Genomic DNA, 22,784 nt, shown 5'->3' on the forward strand with positions numbered 1-22,784 from the left:
TGTTGAATTAGTACTATTTATTGTCATTATTAAAGAGCTGTCACATACTGCTTCGCATCTCGTCAAACTTTTCGTCCTATTTGAAATTCCGAGCTCCTTTGGAGAAATCTTATGCTTCCACCCATGAGAACATCCAGGCCATTTGCGATCAACGACAATAATATGTTTATAATCTTACTACGATAGGAGGACTCAATCATTCGTCATTCTGCACAGTGTGCTCGATTTCCTTTATTTTTTGCCATATCATATGCAGTTATACATTTATTTATCAAGTAGAAATTTATATGGCTGTACATTAGAATCACGTTCGGCAAGACAGTTTTTTTTTTTTTAAATTTATCTTGTCCATAAATCAGATGGCGCTAACGCTGCTGCCTAACAAATATATATGTATATATGTATATATATACATATACAAATTACTTCGATGCTAATTGAAACCGATCAGCGTCGTTACTATTTAAAGTAGTAAAATGATTTGTGTATGGCTTAGTTCTACTTCCTCAGTTTCCTGTAACTTCCGTTCTACATCTCGTGGATCTCGCTCTACGATGCCTATAAGAATTTCGTCCACTGGTTAAAAAGGCAATTTAATTTTACACCGCAAAGGTATCCAACGATGGAGACGCCATAGATGACTCAAAGAGTAACTTCCCAGGCGTCTCTCCACCGGATGCAGTTAGATTAGTTGGACAAACCGTATGGTCCTTGGATTGTGAGGGATTAATTTGCTGACGCTGTGAGAAGCTGGGCGCGATGTGACGCCTTCCGGAGTATATAGATTTCCGATTAGGATTACGGCGTATGGCTGCCCGCAGATAGGCGTTGCGGAGTTGGGCCCGAACCTGAAACAAACGAGAGGAAAGGGCAGGTCTAAAAAGAAGTCTGCGAAGGCCGCCGTGCGCCCAAGTTTTTCCTGGCACAGGTTTGAGTTAGATGCCGATATTAAGGCCTAAGGTCCAAGTCACATAAAAGTAGGTTACAGAATGTTAGCGTTAGAACAAATAACACTAGTGTGTATTTCTTACCTCCAGGGTTTGTTACTAGTTTATTATTCCCTATATGTTAAATTCATGCCAATATCAAATCCGCAAGTGAAACATGCTGCAGGTTTGGCACTCGGCAATCTTGTTTATTGGATTCTTACTAACGTTGCACAACACGATATTTTAATTAGTTAACAAATAAATATTTATCGTACCTTTGCACGACGTGGCGCAACTGCACGATTAGGATAGATATTCTCAATAGCCAGTCGACCTTACCTACCTAACCAAGGCCTTATAAAATTCTCACAGATGCCGAACCACCATTACAGGACTTTCAATCCTAGAATGGCAGTTCGTTATTTCCACTCGAAAGAAGGGACAAGTTATTTAATGAAAATTAATTACGAATCGTAAAATGGTTTCTTTTTGCAGTACATAATTTTAAGGTACGCGAGAGTCGAGGGCTTTGAAGTGGGTCCTTTGCTTCATTAGTCGGTGCATTGTGTCTGTGGACCTATTTAAGACAGTAAGGCACCGACTATCGCGCATCAGACTTAGTGGACGGTTAACTTAAGACTTCTTTCCACTTGCTTTGATCACAATACGCTTTTCGCCTTTTCTCACCTCTGCGGATGAATAAAGCTGACCCTCTCACGTTGACTCATGCGAACGGCACATTCAAGCAAGAAACGGACGTAAACGGGACAAACTTACTTACGTACCACGAACAGGCCTAATGGCAGTGCATAAAACCGAGCTTTCTACCGTGCTCAGAACGTAAGATGCTCCCGAATGCAAACTATACGTTTCGAATTAGAAACGTACAGGTGTTTATGTATGTAGACGTACTTCTTTAGATGCGACTGTGCGTTAAAGGATACACATAGCTGTTTAAACTGCTGGCACCTTCTATATATATATATATATATATATATATATATATATATATATATTCAAGCTGGTGGCAACTTCTGCTTTACAGATTTGTCCAGGCAAAAAGGTGAGTTGTAAGATACCACACGATACAAAAATGGTGAAATTTGAAGCAGTTCGGCTGCAGCATATTGTAACAGGGCGAACATTTTCGTTTTAAAGGCAAGGTCTCAGAAGCTTAATATTTTTCCCAACGGTGGGTATTTTACCGAAACTAGGAAAAGAATACAATACCCAGTCACTTTCGAGATCTACAGATTTAAAATACCAGCCTCTAGATACTTATTTAGGGTACGGGGAACGCGTTTCGATATCAAATGGAACCCACTAAGCAGATCCTACTATAGGCAGAGGTTGAACTTATAGGCAGTGCCTTGGAATATTCACTGCTTATTTCATCGACAACGAACAACAGATATGCATAGGTAGATTATTTGGGTCTATGTCGGAAGTCTAATTCAGACTGATCAATTCGATTGATAGTGACTAACACTATCTATTGGCCTTAAATCTTAGCATTAGTTCGATTTTTCCCCTTGTTACATTATTTCATAGTAATTTTCTTGTTGCCGCCATTGGCAGGACCGATCATTGTTCATTACTGTCCGCCAGAAGCGTTCAGTTTAAGGCCACCTAATTTATAGTGATGGTCAGACATAGCCTTTAGTGGATGAGACAGGTCACACCGCTGAAAATTACTAGCCGCCCTATCTGCAATCTCGTGGACCTGCTACTTTTCAAAATATACATATACGTAGGCTTAGTTTAAGTGAGACGACACAATGAGCGCAAATGCTAACTACTCAGAGTTGGCCTATCGTTTAATGTGTTTCGAACGTATATAGTCTTTCCTCACTGGCTAAAGGCTTCCTAACGGCAAACTAAAACTTCTTCCGTGTGTCCAAGTGGGAAGCTCAAAGGTCATGACTGTAGTAGAAATCGATACATTCTCTAAGACATTTTTGCTCAATTTAAATTTTGCTCTGAAATAGTGCTGTAGTCCACCACAATAATATTACCGAAGGTGCGAGCCTTCATCAAACCTAGCTACGTAGATGCCTGAGAAGCCAAGGAACAGAGACTTTAGAAATTACTGAATATTGTGTGACTAGGTTTGACACACCAGGCCGAATGTATGTTTGCACATAAGATGCTGAGCTGATTAATGTTAGTTGATATTGGAATGATGAGAGAAGGGCAACTTGATAACACAATGATGATAATAATATTAATTATTATCGGGCTATTACAAGCGGATCCAGAGAACCTTAGAACTCGTTTACTAGTGGACCCCTTCTTTCGCTTAAGGCCATCTTGTCTAATGTCTTCACCTATCTTTGATGAATTTCCGCAGCTCTATAGCTTTTGGGAAATAAATCACTGAACACCGATCTTTAAGACTAAGATGCTTATCCTCCTAAACTCATTTTTTCCGGGGTAAACTCAAGTATTTTCTTCTTAGGACGTTCTAGAAAACCGGAATATTTACCAGCCGAAGCCCAAAAATTGTTCAGTTTTTAAATCGCTTGTGGCAGTGCAATATTATTAGTCATATGATGCCCTGTTTATGTTTTAATTAATAACCAGTTTTATGTCGGACGTGCATTTTTAGAACCAGCAAACTCTCGTATCTCTTCAAAACACAACTGTAGTCTTACGTGTTTTATTTTCGATGGAGCAAATCGTGAAGAAAACCATCATTTTTCACCGTATTTTTCGACAAAATTTCGCGATCGAGCCTTGCTGATATTATAATACAAAAAGATGTTTTCTTCCGGTGGCATGTTTGCTACTATGTGGTAGGCCAGGACGCGGCAGTAGTGCTACTGAAGGTATCACTGGCGATTTATTGGCCTGCTGCCAGTGTACTCATGCGATAACCAACCGGTCATACATAATCATGTTTGGACGCTCTAACGGAACGTGAAATTCGTTCCAGCGGTTGCTTACGAACGAGAAAAACAAATTTTCGTCATCGTCACCCTCGCCCCCAGCACCTTCACTTGTATAACACCTGACCGCGAAACGGTTCCCTAAAAACGTTTGCTCGTTCGGCCTCTGTTCGGTATTCTCTGTTCTATATATCATCTGCGAGTTTTGACTGAGTAGAACTGGCCAACTGTTTACGAATTAACATGTTAATCCCGACATGTTCAACAAACAGAAATACCTATTTTGACAATATAAACATGATTTCTAGTACATTTGTCCAGTTGTGAAGTTCTGTTTGACTACTGAGTATCGATAGAATTGGTTCAGCTTCGAGGTACGAGATCCGAGTTCTTAACCCTAAGAATGCCTTTCATGAAGACATATTTGAATCTGAGGGTAATACTACCACTTTCGTTGACCTACTCTGAACAATTCGATGCGATCCTTCTTGGCATCTCCAGCTCGTTTGCGTGACGAAGGCTCCGCAAAACATTTTCCTTCATATTAAAAATCGGTGTTACAAATATCTTCAGTTGAAGGCTTTTTTACATCCGATTATCCTCTGAACAATAAAAGTATGTACATACAGCGATATTCCTGCTGCGTCTACTCTAGACTGACAGACAATCTGTTATTACTATTTTTTCTTTGTTCGATGTGTCCGCTTCGCTATAGCTCACAAACAAACATCACTAGTTTGTAAGAAAGTAGTTACAAATACGTGCGTATATTCATCGAACTGAATCGGCACTTTGACAATGCTGACAGTCAAAAAAAAGCGTCAAAAAGCGAAACATTCACTGAAAATTACAGGAAGTTCCATTCTTGCAGTGTCCTTGTTCGGCTTACGAAGCGCAATACTTCAAGCCTATGCACAACTTCAACATGAACGAGGGTCATTTCAGCCATACGATTTTCGCGCTTCATGGATCGTCGAGTGTAACAGCAAGCATGCTCGCTTCACCACCCAGATGACCTCATCCATCTCTTTTCCCTGGATAAGGAACACACACTTGTCTTTTTCCAAATAAAACCTTATGAGCCACATACATATCCTATTGATTGCCTACATGAGGCAATATTGGAAAGGCGTTACGGCGAGGTGATGAAGCGAAATATTATATTTCTTATAAGCCAAAATAAATAATGGTTTTCCACTGGAACAGACCATGAGCACCACTGTGTCTTAACGCTTGAACGCACAACACTTTGTTGGTAAACTGAAACAACCAGGGTTTTAAATACACATTTATTGAGAACCCGCATTAAGTAAATTGATTTCGCGGAAAACCCCTACAGTCAGTAGCAGAGTTGCTTAAAAGCTTCCGCCTACCTTAGACTTCATAAGCTTACTGAAAGGAAACGCATACAAGATGGTAGTACTAATGGGAGCACGTTTACTCGACGACGCTTATCGCTTTTTTTTTCGTTAATTAAACATAGACACGAGAGGTTAACAGTGCTCCTAGTCTAGATGAAGGGAACGCTGCATGCATTCTCACGGCCAAGCAAGACGGTCACACAATAGCGTGATCCGTCTCATTGGTACTGACGTCAACGTCGCAATTTAAAGCACTGAATTTCCGCCAAGGGTTTTTCTTGCCTGAAATGAAATTATCTACCCTGTGACGCTTCATCAATGAATTATGTTGAAGTAATGGACCCATATTTTGAGAGACAGTTCGTAACAATCCATGTTCAGTTACTGTCAGAATTTCGGTTTTCTACTGAAGCGTACTTCTCTACCACACAACAGTTTCAAGGCTCTTGCTCATCGAAACTCGGAAAAAGTGGTATCGTTCGATATCGGTATTAAAGAAAAACGCAAGAAGAACGTAATTGGCTACACCCCTGGCAATAGTGTTAGAAAACCGCAACAGATATTAACAGACAAAACTTCCGTAAAAACATCTCGAGGCCATGTTGGCTAAACAACTCTCAATAGGTTATTGTTTCTACTGCCATAAATAACATATACAAGCACTAAAATAGAGAACGCTACGTTACACTGAAGCAATTCTAGACGTACATATTGTGCTTGCTGGCAGGTTTATCAGCCCGCTACTGTTAAAGTCTGGTGTCTCTCAAGAATAAGAAAAAAATGAGTACCCATCCATATTTACAAGCTGGACGTGGTACCCATACTTAGAGACTTGTATACGGCGTAAAGTAAGTTCAGCACAGGACCAAGGGATATTTTCCTCAGTGAGCTGGTATAAGTGAAGATAGCACTTTTTTTCCATATTGCTTAAGTTTGTTCGCCGATATTAAAACATTTTGAGGATCCTCGCAGCTACGCTAGTTCTGTATTCTTTACTACCAGTTTATTTTTAAAAGGCATATTTTGCATGAAAGTAATTAAAGTTATCTCTTAATTTTACAATCGCTAATGAGTCGTTCGTCCATTAGCAATTATATTAATGATCACTAAAATAGAAATATTAACGTCTTGAGCTGAGGCATTTGATGGAAGCTTCATTCAGCCAGTAATTATGCACATGGGGTGCGTCCTATGGCCCTTATAATTAGCGCTCCGTATATAATCGTATAATACACCTCATGGAAGAACGCATGCTTTCTTGACTCAATCAATATATAGTTTCTTGAGCAAAAAAAGCAAGTTAATAAACGTTATTTGTTTTCAGAGTAACTTTTCCAGAGCGTCCACATTATCCTTACTATGTAAATTTTAGCAAAAAATTTATTTTTCATATGAAATCTGTACTGCCATGACTTGAAATGGTCCTACTTACCTCCGAGTTCATGAAGCAATGTATCACTGACACAAATGTTCCCTACAAAAAATAAAACTTCAGTCAGTACATAACAAAGGCTTCTTTAGGCTTATTGCATTTATGCATGCAGTACAATTACGCATCTTTAGATAAGCGTTTGATCTATCCAATTATTTTACGGAAAATTTTATTTGCAGAAGTCGCTGAAAAATCACCTGTCGTACTATTAACTTACAATGGTCTCCAGAAGTACTCAGCCATCCAGTTTGATCGGACATACCTACCTCAGTGATAAAGAAAATAATTACTCAAAAACAATATGCAATCATCGCGTGTTACTACGTTGACAAGATATATATTTTCATACAATGTACATATATATATATTGTTTTTTCCGTGAAAGCCAAGCGTACTGCCTTTCAGAAATAGCACTGCAGAAATATTTGCACACCGCCAAATCTAAAATTTATTGATTGAATCCGTCCAGTTAGTTCGACATCAAAGCTTACACATTGTGACACAGGCAAAAATCTCGCACACAGGCTGGTCATTTCTTTTACGTTTCACAAAGATGGCAAAGAACTTTCCCATACGAACTAGTTATAATGGCCACTCAGCTGCAAACTCAGAGGTATATTTGAAGAACCAAGGAAAATAGCGGGAGTTCGCAATTTAACAGAAAAACATGCCTTAGGATTCCTGAGAAAAGGGCTAGATAGGCTAGGACTGGAGCCTTGAACCTTATCTTCGAACAGAATTACATATGACAGACGCTTCTTTTGATTCTCGGTATTTAGCTAAGACAGACTCGGCTGCTAGTGTTGCATACGAGCCGTCCGCATCGCTGCTTGCTATCTGCTTAGCATGCTTCTTATCACATACGTTTTGATTTTCGATGACTCCGATAACTACAGATCTACGGCTTATCGCATTATCGCAATTCGAGATAACATATTTTTTCCACTAGTTTTCCAGAGGTTTCGGTATCCTCACAACCAGTTAGTCTATGTATTCGTATAACAACTCTGAGCAGGACCGTCCAGTGTTGTGGTATCATGTAAAATGAATGTCCGAATTTTCGGCGATTGGATCGGTGAAAATATCGTATTTTTAGATTTCATTGCTGGTGTTAGGTAGGTTTGAAAATACGTTTTCTAGTTTCGTTCTACTTTTGTCATTCAAGCACATATATGTTTAGTAAAGTGCTCGGTATATGTAAGCGTGGCGAGCGGAGCTTTGATAACTTACCGCTAAAATAGATACCTACGATAGCAAATTTATTTACGCAATCTATCACACACGAGTGTGTATCTGTCCCAAATAGACAGGGCTATTTAACCTTTAAATCTCATACAGATAAAGCTTCGCTAGTTAAAGTCAAGCTTTAACTGCTAGAGCTGCTTGAACATAAGATACGTGCTCGTTTAAGCTACCCGCACACCTCTATTGCGTTACCCGTATCCAGTCACGTAGTCAGGAACTGGTTTGATATGCTTTATATTCATACTACTATATACTATTAACGATTTTAAAATGTCCTGCGTCCAGACAAGTTTTTACCACATTAATATACGTATAAGATGGCAATATGGGAACATCTCTATATACTATGAATACTGAGAATCTGCGTGCCATGAAAAATAGGATCGGCAGTTTAAAGGAGAAATGGTTAGCTTCATTTCATACGAGAGGATAAAATACTGAAGATATACTGGTCAGCGTACATAAGGCGCGTAAAGGTTGGAATAACAAATGGTCGGCTGCTGGTTCAGTTTGTTGCCTTTCGACACTTAAATTTAGACGACTCAAAAGGGTACATCTTCGATTGATTAATTTTTCTAGAGATGCCCAATTAAAAGGATGTATTTGCGCAGAAACTAAGTTTTCCGATGTGGGAGTATTGAGCTCTGCCAGTCAGCCACATATAATATAGTGAGTAGCCAGAACTACAGCTTTCCCTCAAAAATGAGTATCGGGTATTCAGGGCACGTTATTTTCTTGCGGTACATGGCTATGGATTAAGCAAAGCTTATTTTGCGATTTATTGAAATGATTAAAATTTTGTAAAATGTCTACTAGAAAACCTGCATGCGGTACGTTTACGTGTCGTGTACCAGTTCTTTTGTTTGCTTGATCATTTCCCTTGGAAAGAGTAGGAGAACTTATTTAGATATGTCTTGCGTACTTACTAAAAAAAAAAAATCGAGACTGATTGCGTTCTCCGAGTGCAAAGCAGGATGTGCTCTCTGTTGAATGGAAACCTATGGAGGTTTGGAAACCCTAGTAGGTAACCATAAGCCCGCTTTAGGTGTCTCCATCAGGGACTGACAGGGAAAGAATAGACTATATGCGCAATTATATTATATATGAGCTGTGTAATAACGACCGCCCAAATAATTTGTAATCCGAAGTAACAAGCAAGGGGTAAGCTTCTAAAATATTCGTGTAGCCTAGTCATATATGTTTCTTGTAGTTCCAGAGCGGATCCCTAGGGTCCGATTCTAGAAACTATGAGCAGTCGCCTAATCTGAATGAGTGAGGTAACTGGACATGAAACACCAAATTGTTTGATATGTTAACCACCTATTTAGGCCCTTCTACATTTACGTGTATCGGTCCAGTTGGCCATTGAACAATGCCACTGATGTTTTTTTGCTGACGGACGTAAGCGATACTTCCTGATCTGCACTTGTATATGACACGCGATCCACTTTAGCAGGGCATTGCATTTTGATCATTTTCGGAGTGGAGTTTGCACTGTTCGATCATAGTCGTTTACCCCCGATAATTATCATCAGTGCTTGCAAGCCGTTTATGAACGCCACCGATGCGATAGATGTCCCGTTATATCGCACACGGTTACAGACAAGTTTACCAGGAAGAGCCTCCAGTACTTACCTCGCGCTGTACTACCAAAAAGTTTTCTCCAGTAGTTACTCTTTAGGCTAATAAAAAGTTAGCTTGGTAATACGAACTTCAGAAGGTTAGTGGGGGGCTAAGTTTAGAGCAAACGAAGCTATTAGATCGGCCTTTAGCATATTTTCCAGAATGGAATAGAGTTCCATGTACAGTAGCGTTTATTTAGACCAAACTTCGATGCCAACATTTGGCTTAATTACAACCAATTAGTTTAATGTCCAATAGACACTGAATATATTAGAAATTTCCGCAAGGCTAGACATCAGTGGCAGTGTGATTTGATTCTAAGTAATATTCTATAGAATAGTTAATGAACAGACCTGCAAGACCACTTGGCGGGACACAGGCGTCATATCGGTAGTTTCCATTCACAGTCAGGTCTTGGAGTTTCATCTTTAAAAGGCTAAGCAACATTGATTACCAAACGCGCCGATGCTCATACCGTCAATAAGTGCTCCTATGTCCGCTGCTACACACGGGCTGTAAAAAATCAACTGACTACTACTGGCTAAGTTACCCAACGTAAATGAAGAAAAATTTGCGATACGTACCTATTCGGGCTTTACCTGTACGATACGAATCTATTAGGGAACCGTAATTCATTAGTAGGAAAATTACATTTGATTGTATTAATAAAACACGTACCCGCTAAGTCCATGCGCAGTTCAAGTAGATCATAAAATGTTATCTGCGCATTAAGTTCTTTTAAAACTTAAACAGATAATGTCATTATAGCGCACAATTAGCCCCGAAATCATAAATTAGTAACCAAATCATGGAGTATCGGCCGATTACAGAATATTGATCTCAATACAATGTGAGGTACACTGCCCGACACGATGACATGCTTAAGACGCGTATGTCTCAATTCTAACTCAAAACATCCGGCGTTACCCGAGTCTCAATTTTATGCGGCCCAAATTAGCGCGAATCTGGATCGTTCTCCATAACGAAATAAACATATGTGTATAAGACATGATTTTCTATCAATCCCACCAAATGAACAAATCGCAGTACGGAACCCCCAAGCGCAGGCAAACGTTCGCAGAAATTGGCGTAATCCTGCCCGGCCGAACTCGATTGACCTTTATGTTTTGGAAACTTGCTTCGGTGTTACTTCCTTAACTTGTGGTGGGACGCCGTTAGCGTCATGCGAAAGAAATCTTCGAATGGCGATTAGGGAAACTTCTTTCTAGAGAATCGACTATTTATTACAAAGTTCCATATTTTGTGTCGGGCAAGTTCGCACCGCTACTAACTTTTATTCCGTCGACTTCAAGCGACGTGATTTCTGATCGATACAAAAAAAAACTCCGTTTTGTATAATTCACGAGTATGTTGTTCCCTTTAGCAAATATGTTCCATGAGCCCAATCTCAGATAAGAGTTTTGTTGCGGTCTTCACAGTTAAATAAGCGGCCTATTTAATCAGCTCGCTTAAAAAGGAGCCGCGCGGGAGCTACCGTAGGCCCTATTCGTGGTAGAGAAATGCATAGAGCCATAAGCTACTATAAAATTGGGGATAGTAAATGTACACTTCGGACTATATTCGGCTGGTACCGGGGGTCGTGTATCCGTTTCGTTAGATTGGGTGAAGAGCGTGGCTTAACTGGCATTAGGGACGATGATACAGATCTCGGGACAGAGAAATAAAACGACGCCTGTCTGATGCACTAGTGCAGATCAGGACTGTCCTATTCAAAATGAAACTTGCTACTCGAATATGAAGGAGAAAAGTAAAATTTCTCCATATAAAATTAAATCGATTGTGACGGTTACCCTTGTTCGATCCGGCAGCAAAACCCAATATTTTCAAGTGGCACTCGGTAAGGTGCTAATACCAGCGCAATATTCGAATTTATAAAGGCCGATATATGAATATATATTTCTATATCGACAGCAGCATGACGTGTATGCAATTTCGCTCAAAAAAAAACAATGATAAGGAATTACCACCGGGAACGACGAGGTGTTTTCTATATAAGCTTGCTTTCCGACCGGGCAAGTCCTGCTAACGAGTGCCTCTATTACGTATATGCCTACCGGTGACGCAAAAATGCAAACGATAAGTCTTGTTTAGGATAGCGCGATGCTGAATAGACAGCATATTAACTATGGAAGACCTCGAAATATTGGCGTCGATTTATTTACAGAACCCTTTTAGAACCACTGATTACCTTGAGATGATGCATTTGTTTCTACTAGCACATCTAACTGATTGATCTGTCACACGGTGAATGCCTTACGTATATAGATAGATCTATGGTTCAGCCTTAACATTCCGCCCCTTATATCTTACTAATGTTAAAATATTATTTTCATAATATTAAAATAAAGCTAAACTATTGTTTGCTGAATTGTTTGAACTACAGTACGTAATTTATAAAATTTGTCCGTGTTTTCCTCCGTAACTTCCATGCATAGTCCACATAGGCGTCCCTTTTAAAATCTCAAAAAAATTGCGGTTGGAAACCTTTTGAAAATCACAAATTATTCACTAATCTATTCAGCGCTCCTAACGATAAGGGAATTTACGGCGTATCCGCTTATACTTCTGACTAATCTGGAAGAAGTCCTTGGGGGAAGCTGTTGTGTCGCCAGTCAACGAGATTCTCGGATGTAGCCGTTCAAGACTTGAGCTTTGCAACAGTATTATCTAATCTATTTTTCTAACCTGTTTTTGTATCACTTATAAATCAGTGATTCAGCAAGCAACATGTATTTGTACATATGTAAAATGGAAATTTTCGACGCAACGGCGCTGCAGACATCGGGCTAACTATTCTGACGATAATCAAAAAATAGTTATGTGGAATCAAACGTTTGGTTCATAAGAAAGGTCTCCCGACAAAATCCGAAACGCCTTACCCAACAGTGCTGCACATAACAATGGCTCTACAGAAAGTACCTGGTAAAGATAAAAGTAAACAAATATATAAGAAAGGCCTTTGTACAGAAGGGCCTAAGTCTATGTTTTCGGCCATTTTGAATGAAATTTCCTGCTTCTACGATTTAAAAAGTCCATCGGGAAACGCCGCAAGCTTTTTCTAGGTTGAAAGCAAATATACATACGGATAAAAGGGCTTAAGTAATTTTTATTTATTAGCTAAACCTATATTTTGGGTCTTTTTTATGTTTCCGACAATTTGATGACACGTCTCTGAAAATCCGTGACGTACAAAACGTACAAAAGACAATTTCGTACAAGACGACTCAAGTCTATCTCACTACATGTTTCTGTTGCAGAAACTTTTCAGATGGCAAGACCTGCCAAATCCAGCTTGAACGTGCAGTCCAGGTTCACCGGTAGTTGTAGCACAAAGAAAACTAATTAGTTCTATTATTTATTGTTGATATAAAAGGAGTCGGCTTTTTCATTTTAATCAAAGTTGACATAGACCGTTGTACACAGAATCTTCTTACACAGGAAAAACTTGACGGGGATCACGGTAGGGCGAGGTCAACGCGACCATTAGCACGTTGTTTTCATGTTGCAAAGTCGATTTTTTCTTGCCTAAGAATACCTGTCATACTCGGCTCATTAAGGGATCCGATCGTTTTGTATGTGCTTTATAAGTTGGGTTTCGCCAAGAAAAATTCATTTTCCTTTTCATTCAATGTACAAAGCTTGACAGTGAGGTTCACCTACCTGCGACGACTGTAGAAGCGCGTTGACAATCATATAGGTGTTCTTGAGCGTGACATCATTCTCGTGCGGATTAATACAAAACAGCAAATGCGTGATTCCCAACAAAGGAAACAGCAGAAGAGTAGCTTTTATTGCTTTCCTACATGTGAGAGATTAAAGAATTCACAGCAATCATCGGAATTATAGAAAACACGTTATTGACGGCGGTATTTTAAATGTATCTGACTTAAAGGCTCGCGTGAGGCAGGTCAGCTCTCCAATCGGCGTGAGCTTTGTTGTATGAAGTTTGCCTTGTTACTTAAATCCCTTATCTAACACCATTATGCTTCACGAAAGTCAGTGTCTTCCCGTGCAATTGGCTGTTTTCTTAAAATTACGAGTATCAAAAATTCCTCAGCCGAGGGCTTATTGCCAATTGCGTTTTTAAACATGTACTATTCTCTACTAAGGTTAAGCAGGCCTACAAAAAAGTTGTGCCCACACAAACTTGTAGCATGTATTCAATCAAGCAAAAATGCCCACAAGCTATAAATTCGATAGTGACAGAGCTTTCATGTGCAAATCTTATCGTTGTGTGCGAGAGTGTAGCTGCTTCAAGTATAAAAAAACTCGGCAAACCGTTCAAACAAATTCAGGGTTCGTCAAAATACTACATATAATTACAATATTCATGTGGCAAATTTTCAAAGGGAAAATAACATAGTTTAGGTGAAGGTGTTTGATTGATAAAGTCGCAAAACACGTTTAACTGAAATGAAACGTCTTGTCCTTCTTAGTAAGCATCCTTAAGCAATTGAGAATGTAATCATCATGAAAAACCAATGTGACTCTCTAATCGTACGTAGGAATACTTTTATATACTGAAGTATGAAAAAAATACTCTTGAAAGTAGACTCGGTGGTGGGAATCTGTCTTGGCAAGACTTTCCACATAATAAAGCTTTGACCATTAAAGCGGAGACGTCCAACATTATGGGAACAAAAACGCGGCTAATGGAAGGTCAGAACCGTTGTCACCAGTTGGATATTAAATTTTGTAAGGTCACAGGTGGGCGGAAAGAGATAATATAGGACTTTATCAATGTGGACAGAGAACAACTATTCATCCTAGGTAAAAAAAAAAAAACATGCAAGACTGTTGAGCTTCAAAACAGAACTCATTGATTGAGAGGACTATTCAAGATCTAAAGGAAATACCGTGTAGAGGAACATATTCACTGAAGACACCACTTTCCACTGAGTAAATGAACATAGAAAATTTTATTTATTTTCTTTTTTGCTATGCATATTGATTCGTCTTCTAGCTCTAGAGGTAGTCGCTAATTTGGTGTTCTAGTTGCATCGAATGATAGGCCCCCATCTAAATGTGTATTTAGGGGTCGTAAATTTGATGACTTGCCAGCAAGCAGGAGCTAGAGAAACATCCGTATCAAATTCACCCCTGACGGGTCAAAAGTAAGTGAGAACAGGTTTCACTGCGTCAACCAGCCATTCCTTCATTTTGAGAAGGTCGAATCAGTGGCGGTGGTAATAAAATCCGAAATATTCGGTCTACCAAAAAGGGCGGGCATATTACAGCATCATGAATCAGTGCACGCAGATAATATATATTTGAAAAACAGAGAGACAATTTCAGTTGGCTGTTAGTGAGCAAACAGCCATCTTGAAGGTAGACTTGGGCCGTCTTTGCAGACTTCGAAGCTGCCTTTAATTCCGCCCCAAAAAATTTGGTTGCAAGCATCCTCGTTAAGTTCCTACGAATGTGCTCGATTTGACGACAGCGATACTTAGGAAAAATCGGGTCACAATTGATGATGCGGTTTCGGCTCTGACAGCATCCCCCAGGTCCAGAATAATAATTTGAGTCTTCTTCTTTTTGTACTCTCGCTTAATTGACTTTTCAGACAAGATATGTAGGCTCAGAAATAAGAAAAAGATTTTCCTCTACGCAGCCAATTTAGTCGCTGCCAAGCAATCGCATTCATGCGCAATGGAGCCAAAGAGCATTTCGCCTCTACGGAACTGAGACCGATAACCAAAGCAACGAGATTCAAAAGAGATGATAGAATTATTAGCTTGTGACACGTAACGTGCCGCAACTCGGACCGCCCGTTGATATACGTTGATCGATTCACTTACCTAAGGTTGTGATCACATATAACAGCTAAAGTTTCTTCCAGCATATTACTAAAATACGCGGAAAGACGTTAATAGGTTCGTCCTCGATGTTTACCCCCCACTGATTATACCTCTCTCTGTGACATTTCAACCTAAAGTTGTGCCAGCCGCCTCGTACGGGCTAAGCTTAATTCAAATTGAATGGAATCTGGAAAATATCGAGCGTTTGAACCTAGGGTAAGCGTCGTTCCTCAAAAGAGCTTCAGGGCAACTGAGTTGACCACACAATTCGTAAGTCTATCTGTTCACCGAGAGCCTACATCGCCATTGCAACATATCGTCAATTACACCACTCCGGAAAAGCCTGGTAAAATAGGACCGAAAATTCTCTGAATTCTATCTATCAAACGGGAACCATGACGGACAAAGTGTAGACAACGTGGTAATGTGTGTCACGTCGCTCCCTGCTCGTAAGTTCTCTTCTGGGGCAGCCCAATCCAGTACTTGGCCAAAGAATGGAAGTATCATGGTGTATAATGTATATTGGTAGGTCCCAAGTAAGTAAGTAAATAAATCACACAGACGATAGACCTGTCATTTTATAGATTGTCTTACGACATTAGCTTTAGCGACTTGTATAGTATAGGATAACGTATAAAGCTTAGAATACCAACTTGTTGTATATAAAACAGATTGATTATAACTTTGACAACAATACGTGTCAACTGTTATCCACTACTTACCTTTGTCAAATAGCATTCCAAACACTTGTTTATGTATATGTACATTTACAACAAATCGCTTTACTATACGAGCCGCTAATGTTATAAGATGGTTCATAAAATGATCGTCCACGTAAGTTATTATACGCCATAATATTGCTACCCCTGGGAAAGGTGGGTAGGAAAATTTGACTAACCGGATAACAGTTGACACGTATTGCTATTTAAGTTATAGCCGATCTGTTCTACGAGTTCGAACGATATGTGTAAGTTAAACACAATAGATAAAGTTGACATCGGCAACCCATCACATCCTGAAGCCTGCCGAAAGACGGATAATTTCGTTTTTTTTCTTTGCGCCATATTATGCGTTGAATGAAAGGCTAAAGCTTGAATAGGTATGAGCTTTTCTGGCATTTCACAGATCGTATAAAAAATGGAGGTAGGTGGCGCTGATGAGAAAGCGAAGAAGGCAATTATGTATTGCCGGATAATATTGAGCAATGTTTTCCTGCCACCCCAGGAAAACACCTCGTATCCAAAAGAGGTGATTTAAAATGTTACAGAGCAGCTTTTCCCAGTTATCCAGCCGATCAGTGCGTAGGGGTGATCATTGAGTTAAAAAAATAACCAAACGCCCCTTCTATTCCATGTAGGCAAAAGATTCGTTTGCTTTAGTTCATAATAAGCGTATCTAAAGTAAGCCCGTATTGTCCTCCGTGACGAGGTCGTCTCTGTTCAGTTATTCCAGCAGCTGTCCTTGTTTTGCCATTGCACATGCCAGGGGTGTTAAATGTTTAGCATTTTGGTTATTTCAGTCACGTTAAAATGTGAGGTAATAATCGCATGATTGTTTCATGATCATGATGTTCTCTTTTTTGTCTCAGTGTATAATTCTTCTACCTTCATTGGTCTAAATAACATTATTATACTGCAGTGTAGGTCGGCTATTCAACGGGGAAGGCGAGTAATTTAGAGAAAATTGTTGAATGGCAGTTTAAAGTGATGTAGTTCGAGTTGTTGTTGACCCTCGGTGACCTTCATCGTAGCCTAGTAGGTCACGTGTTTTCTGCTAATCTTGGGGACACGTGGTGATCTGGGTCTGAATTCGTGCGTCCTAACGACCGTGCCCAACTTGAAACGTCTAGTTGACGCTCGCTAGGCTCAATTAACTTCAAAGGTTCGCATCTAGCAAAAAATGTGTAAAATTCACAGTCTATTAAAGCGCATAGAACCGACGTTCTTGAACGGTTCCTTGGGAAGTTATGTTTTATACATTTAAGCGTTGCAAGCGACAGAAATCTTAGACGTAGTAGAATGCTTATTTCCAAGTGTAGGAATGCCTAGATGGTAAATGTATTGGACCACGGTCCAAAGTAGGCCGCTGCAGGAAAGTAGAACAACCTTCACTTGTAAATTATAGAATTGGAAGGTTTTGTAGAATAGAAAGCTGGATAGAAAACAACCGAACACTGAATATTATAACAGCTATTGCTAAAATGACGGTAAAACTATTCAGGTTTTAACAATCTCGTCCTTGTCACTTGAAAAGGATGGAAATTATTACTTATTGTGCAAAATGTACCCCATTCGTCTGAAATTTACTATCAACTTACCTTAAATAATCATAACTTGGAAGGCTTTGAAAAATTTGTAGCTCACTAAATAAGAAATGGCCGACAGAGTTTTCTTCAATAGTAAATGATGAACCATTCAAATTGGAATTATGATTTATTAAAGAGCTACGTTGAAACAGTGCTTTTGCTTACTTTTATATTGATGGCACAGGTATATACGCATAAATAACATTTCTAACAAATGTTGAAAGTAGTTTACCACTCTATGAAAGTTCTCGTTTAATAATTACTATCTTTTTTGCCGCCGACTCGGATGCACGGAAGTACGTTCCATACCGGCGCCGCACGCTAGCGAAAAATGTGCCGACCAGATTTTCTGCCAACAGCCGATGTTCCTCAAAAATATGCACAATTTGGCAAAGTGGATAAATGATGCACTTTGACATTTTCGTTTTAAGCATCCGTAATTGCCATCATTGCTCCTCCTAAGTTTCAGAGCTACTCCGTCAACATGGAAAATACTTTAACAGCTGGGCTTAGTACATCAGAATTTCTTTTCAACCTGCTAAACATTGCCCTTAGCTCATTCTGCAGTACTCCCGCAAGATTGATAATTTTGACAACGAGATACAATAACTCTAAACCGATTCCAATACAAATTTATGAACATAGATGGAGCAAGTCGGATTTTTTTTCAGACGTCTTAAGTAGGTGATTACAGTGTAGCTTTTACAGCAAGAACGTCTATGTAAAATCCTCGCCGCAAAATTCACTTTAAAACCTGCTAGTTAGCCTGAGACGGTAAATAGGATTCAATTTTGCACTGAGCAAGCCTACAACGAACCAGGTTAGTTTCGACTAATCAAAAGGCCAGAAGGAAAGAAGAAGCCAGAACTTTCAAGGCTTTCAATCACAATTTGAAGGCACCATAAAGGGGCAAAGAATTCCGTAACGTTTACTTTGTGCGAGTCCAAAGTAAACATATATATATATATGTAAATAGCCCTGAAACTATAACGTTTCCTCGATAAGTTCTACACCGATTCCATTAGACTAAAGTAGCAGGCACCATGCACATGGTAAAGTTCAACAACGGAATACTGTCCAACGGTAAAAATTTTGGTAAATTAGCTTATTATCTATATAATATAGGCATTCATATTATCATCATCGCTAGATAATACCGCGGGGTATCTATTCCTGAAAAAAAACAGCGCGGAGATAGCTTACAACTAATCATAAACTACTAACGTTACAAGAGTAGGGTTTGTCGTTTTTTCAAACAATGAACAAAAGAGAATATAAGTTTTCTTATATATATATATATAATAGAAAGGTTTTTTTTTATATATTACAATGCGTATCAATAAGGTTAAACGCGTTCAGCTGTGACATGGAATAACAGAATCATGAATGAATGTGGAATATTTAGGTTGGAGTCAATGGGCCTGCTACAATGCGAAAACGGAACTTCTCAAGAAACTAGCAATGAATAAAATATGAATGACGTTTACGCTCGTAAGTTAGCTTATGGAAGCGAACGCTGCGGGCGCATCAGTATACTGCTGAAGTTACTTGACGATTGCTGGTAAATTAGCTGTTTTTTTTTTTATTGAAGACCACTGCGTATGGTTCATACATAAAAATGAGAGAGCTAGCAAAATACTCGTAGAAATAAACCGTGAGCGATAAGCTTCGAAGACATCCATAAAATTTGCATTTAAGCAGGTAGGAATAGCTATCAGTTTATGTATACGATAAGCGTAATGAGTTCAACACAACTTGCAAAGTAACGTTTTCTGTCGTACACTGATTGCGGCTGAAGACTAACGTAGAAACGAGTGTTCCTTCCAACTTGGCTTCCAGCCACTTCTGCTGATTGGGAGGATAAACCAAAACCAAGTTAATTTTGCTAACTTGCCGCCTATATCCGTCGACACGCCTACACCTATGAAACATAACTGTACTCGAGCACGATTAACAGACACATCCAATTTTGTCAGTTTCAAACGGCCGAAGTCAAAATATCACCATTTTTAATCTTTCTAAAAGAACCCACCAAAGTAATGAATCGCGCTTCCGATTTGCTTGCAAAGTCAGCGGCTGACAATGATAGACTCAACCCTCTTTTGTAGTCGTACTTTCACTAAGTGAACAGACGAATTGCTATTGTCTGTTCTGTTTATGGAACGCGGGGACAAAATTTTAATTCGTTCTCTCGATATTTGGCCTACTGTCAATCCCAGAGCCTATGTGACTGCGCGGGTAAAGTAGAATTTTAGTCAGTGTCTCCGTAGTTGCTCCATAGGGTTCGTGTCTATCGGAGAACCTTCCGGATAAAGAATCTCAAAGAAGCAGACAAGTTTGAACTTTGTTGGGGCATTATGCCGTACCCTGCCCTATCCCATGGCTTTTTTGACTAAACTCGGCAAGTCTTGCGTTCTCTATTTTAAGCCCCTCTCTCTTCCTCTCGCAAAAAGCTATCTCACCCGTAAAGCAAAAAGCAGGTTCCTAGCCGATAGTCTATCAACTATCTACTTTTTCTTTGATTTCGTGCGTTGCTAAACAGTCACCAGTATTCCGGTACCGTGACAAGCTAGTTCAACTTTTATACAGCGTTTTTCAGTATGTTTAGTGTATGAGAATATAACGCGTGGACACAATGTTAGTAGCAGAAATTTCTACAGGATATTTCTTATCATTGCTACGCAGATGAGGGTCTATTCACAATGCTAACGTGGCAAAAGTTCAACACGCATAAGAATGCGAAGGCGAAGAGAGATGTTAGAAGAACGGTAAGGGACGAAGAAGTCTTCGGATTCCCGCGGAGTGCATTACATTTCGATGGTAGATTGAAACAAGCTGCTTTTTGCACCAATTTTTCGCACCCGCTATCTGTGAGTGGTGGTTGTTTGAAGATCGCAAGCGAAACTCAGCGCCTACTTAGGTCTACTTACGTAAATTATGTACGGATTTTTAATACACAAAAACCAATGTTTCAGACATTCAACCTACTACAATCATCGATTACCTAACGGTCATGTGTTTATTTGTAATTCTTACCTATTGGTTCTGCGAACAAAATCCCAGTTGTGCTTGTAGTGTTGTGCGCTCACCAACGGTATGTACGGCACAATAAGAATATAGGGGGACAATGCAAGAATATATGACGTATGTATATAGTAACCTACATGTATATACGTTAACAATAGGGTGCAAATGATTGACAACCGTTTATGGTATAACTGGGTTTTATTTGATATAAAGACATGCATGTGATGTGTTCACAGTTTTACAGATAAACAAAGTGAGCTTCCACAGTATGTGCTGGCATTATTTAATTAGCTGGCCAGCATAACCCGGTTACTCCTATTTAGGAATAGGCTCGTTCCTAAATGTTCGCCACCTTCGCCTAAAACAGGTTCGCTTCGATAGGACACTTCTTTTTATAGCTCTGAGCCTGTTATGCTTCTCCAACGTCGAAAAAACGGTCCGCATTGATCGTCGCCTTTTACGGGTGAACAAATCTTCAACACAAACATGTCGGAGCGTTTGTGTAAACGTCATTATCGTACTTGTCTAGCAAGGGTAATCGCTCTTACGGACCACAATCGAACCACACATTTCGATCGGCAGAGTAGGCGTATTGCTTGCCGCCGCATAGGAAAATAGCATTGACAGAAATCCACTGCACTCCGGTGCTACCTCTCCCTAGTGTATATAGAAATGTTACAAATGTTAAGAACGAAGGAACGACACAGCGTTGTGCTTCGGTTTCATGTTTTGTGCTAGTCGTTAGCTGACATCTACACAAAGCCTCCATTTAATGATTTAGGCTTCTATTAGCTGGCATTTCAATGATTCCTTTGGTTAGCCGTCGTAAATCAATCAATCCAGTATGATCAGAACGGAGAAGAAGGGAGCCGAGGAAAGCACGTAAAAATTAGGGTTCCTTCTTAGCGCATTACATCAGTTACTCTATGTGTTCAACTGCACTATCATTTCAAACATGATCGTTTGGTCATTTAAGAGGTAGTAATGTAAAGAGCGGTGTCTGTGTTTCTCACCTGGCTTGAGTGCTCTCTGCAGAATTATTTTTTGCTTTCATGACAAGAATTCGGATGATGTTGATTAGAAACACGAGATTAGTCTGCAATCGATACACAAACACACATAATGATGTTTTTGTGAACGACATAATTGACAGGTACGAAAATGGCGGAGATCGTTGCCGTGTATGACAGAATCTCATTATAGAAAAGTGGTTCCGATCCAGCATCAGACCGATTGATAATGGATGTTTAAATAAGAGCGCATAACAATATATTGTCAAAACGTTCGATTTGTGTTTGGGTTTAACGACAGAATACCTTCCGGCACGGAAGCCCGTTAAATAAATTCGATCTATAATTTTAGCAATAAGCAAAATGTCACTTGACCAACACATGGTAAGGTAACGATAGATTTTGTGAATCCACGTTCGTCATACTTACGACAAGAACGATGAGTCTAGGCGCGATGAGCAGAAACACCCATGAGTGGTTGCCATAACCTTCCCAGCAATTTTTACCGGGAAGCTCGAGTTCCATACGAACTCCCCACGGAATGATGAACAGTATAGGGAGGCCTAGCATATCGTCAAATGCACAACAGATGGAGAGTGGTCGAGTAATGATATAATAAACAACCAGCTTTTACAGCTACCAACCATAGCAAGCAGTGGTTTCGTGTTGAAAATGGTAATAAACTGAATCCTGCGTTACTATGTAAGACAACGCTATGGCTAGCCATATCTACTGTTCGACGAGGATCCGTTAGCACATAGTGGCTAACTTGAAACATCTCTAAATGCCTACCGCTCATTGATAATATGGACCCTTGAGGATAGTAAGCACAACGTTAACGGCTGGCCAGCGGCTAAACAAGTTCTAACTTCGATGGCCTCTCAGAAGAGTCTAGAAGTGGAATTGCTAAGAGAGATAATTAGAACCCAAATAGCAATTATGTCAGGGTTCGATTTCGTTTATTCTATGCTATGATCGGACTACAGTGCTCAAGTAACTCGTCACTTATCGCGTTCGCAGTACGCCTCTTAGCACGTTTCAGCACGTTTTTACTAGAGTAATGTAATATTCAATATGATCTCGTTTGAATCATCCCCATAGCTAAATCAGCCTTATTATATCTTGCTCTGTTATATATATATATA

At 39.6% G+C, this 22,784-nt stretch overlaps 1 protein-coding gene and 1 long non-coding RNA gene across 12 annotated transcripts in view; one reads left to right on the forward strand and one right to left on the reverse strand.

The window, feature by feature from the left end:
• The window catches only part of LOC111252529 (parathyroid hormone/parathyroid hormone-related peptide receptor-like), a 99,446-nt gene continuing 76,662 nt past the window's right edge, over positions 1-22,784 (reverse strand). For 9 of the 11 annotated variants that reach the window (XM_086977985.1, XM_086977987.1, XM_086977990.1 and 6 more), the window contains 5 exons: positions 22,069-22,202; positions 21,643-21,725; positions 13,160-13,298; positions 6,611-6,652; positions 1-848 (listed from right to left, as the gene is read on the reverse strand). In XM_086977985.1, coding sequence (XP_086834111.1) covers positions 600-848; positions 6,611-6,652; positions 13,160-13,298; positions 21,643-21,725; positions 22,069-22,202 — 647 coding nt within the window. In that variant the 3' untranslated portion in view covers positions 1-599. Of the gene's footprint in view, positions 849-6,610; positions 6,653-13,159; positions 13,299-20,808; positions 21,287-21,642; positions 21,726-22,068; positions 22,203-22,784 lie in introns of those variants that run through there. The other 2 variants (XM_086977988.1, XM_086977989.1) reach the window with 2 other exon arrangements.
• LOC147758661 (uncharacterized) lies at positions 1,699-5,031 on the forward strand. Its single transcript, XR_015319498.1, has 2 exons — positions 1,699-1,992; positions 4,689-5,031. It is a non-coding gene; the product is annotated as an uncharacterized LOC147758661 (long non-coding RNA).

Source organism: Varroa destructor, unplaced genomic scaffold, assembly GCF_002443255.2.
Source record: "Varroa destructor unplaced genomic scaffold, Vdes_3.0 BEIS01000001.1, whole genome shotgun sequence".
In the NCBI taxonomy this organism is placed as follows: Eukaryota; Metazoa; Arthropoda; class Arachnida; order Mesostigmata; family Varroidae; genus Varroa; species Varroa destructor.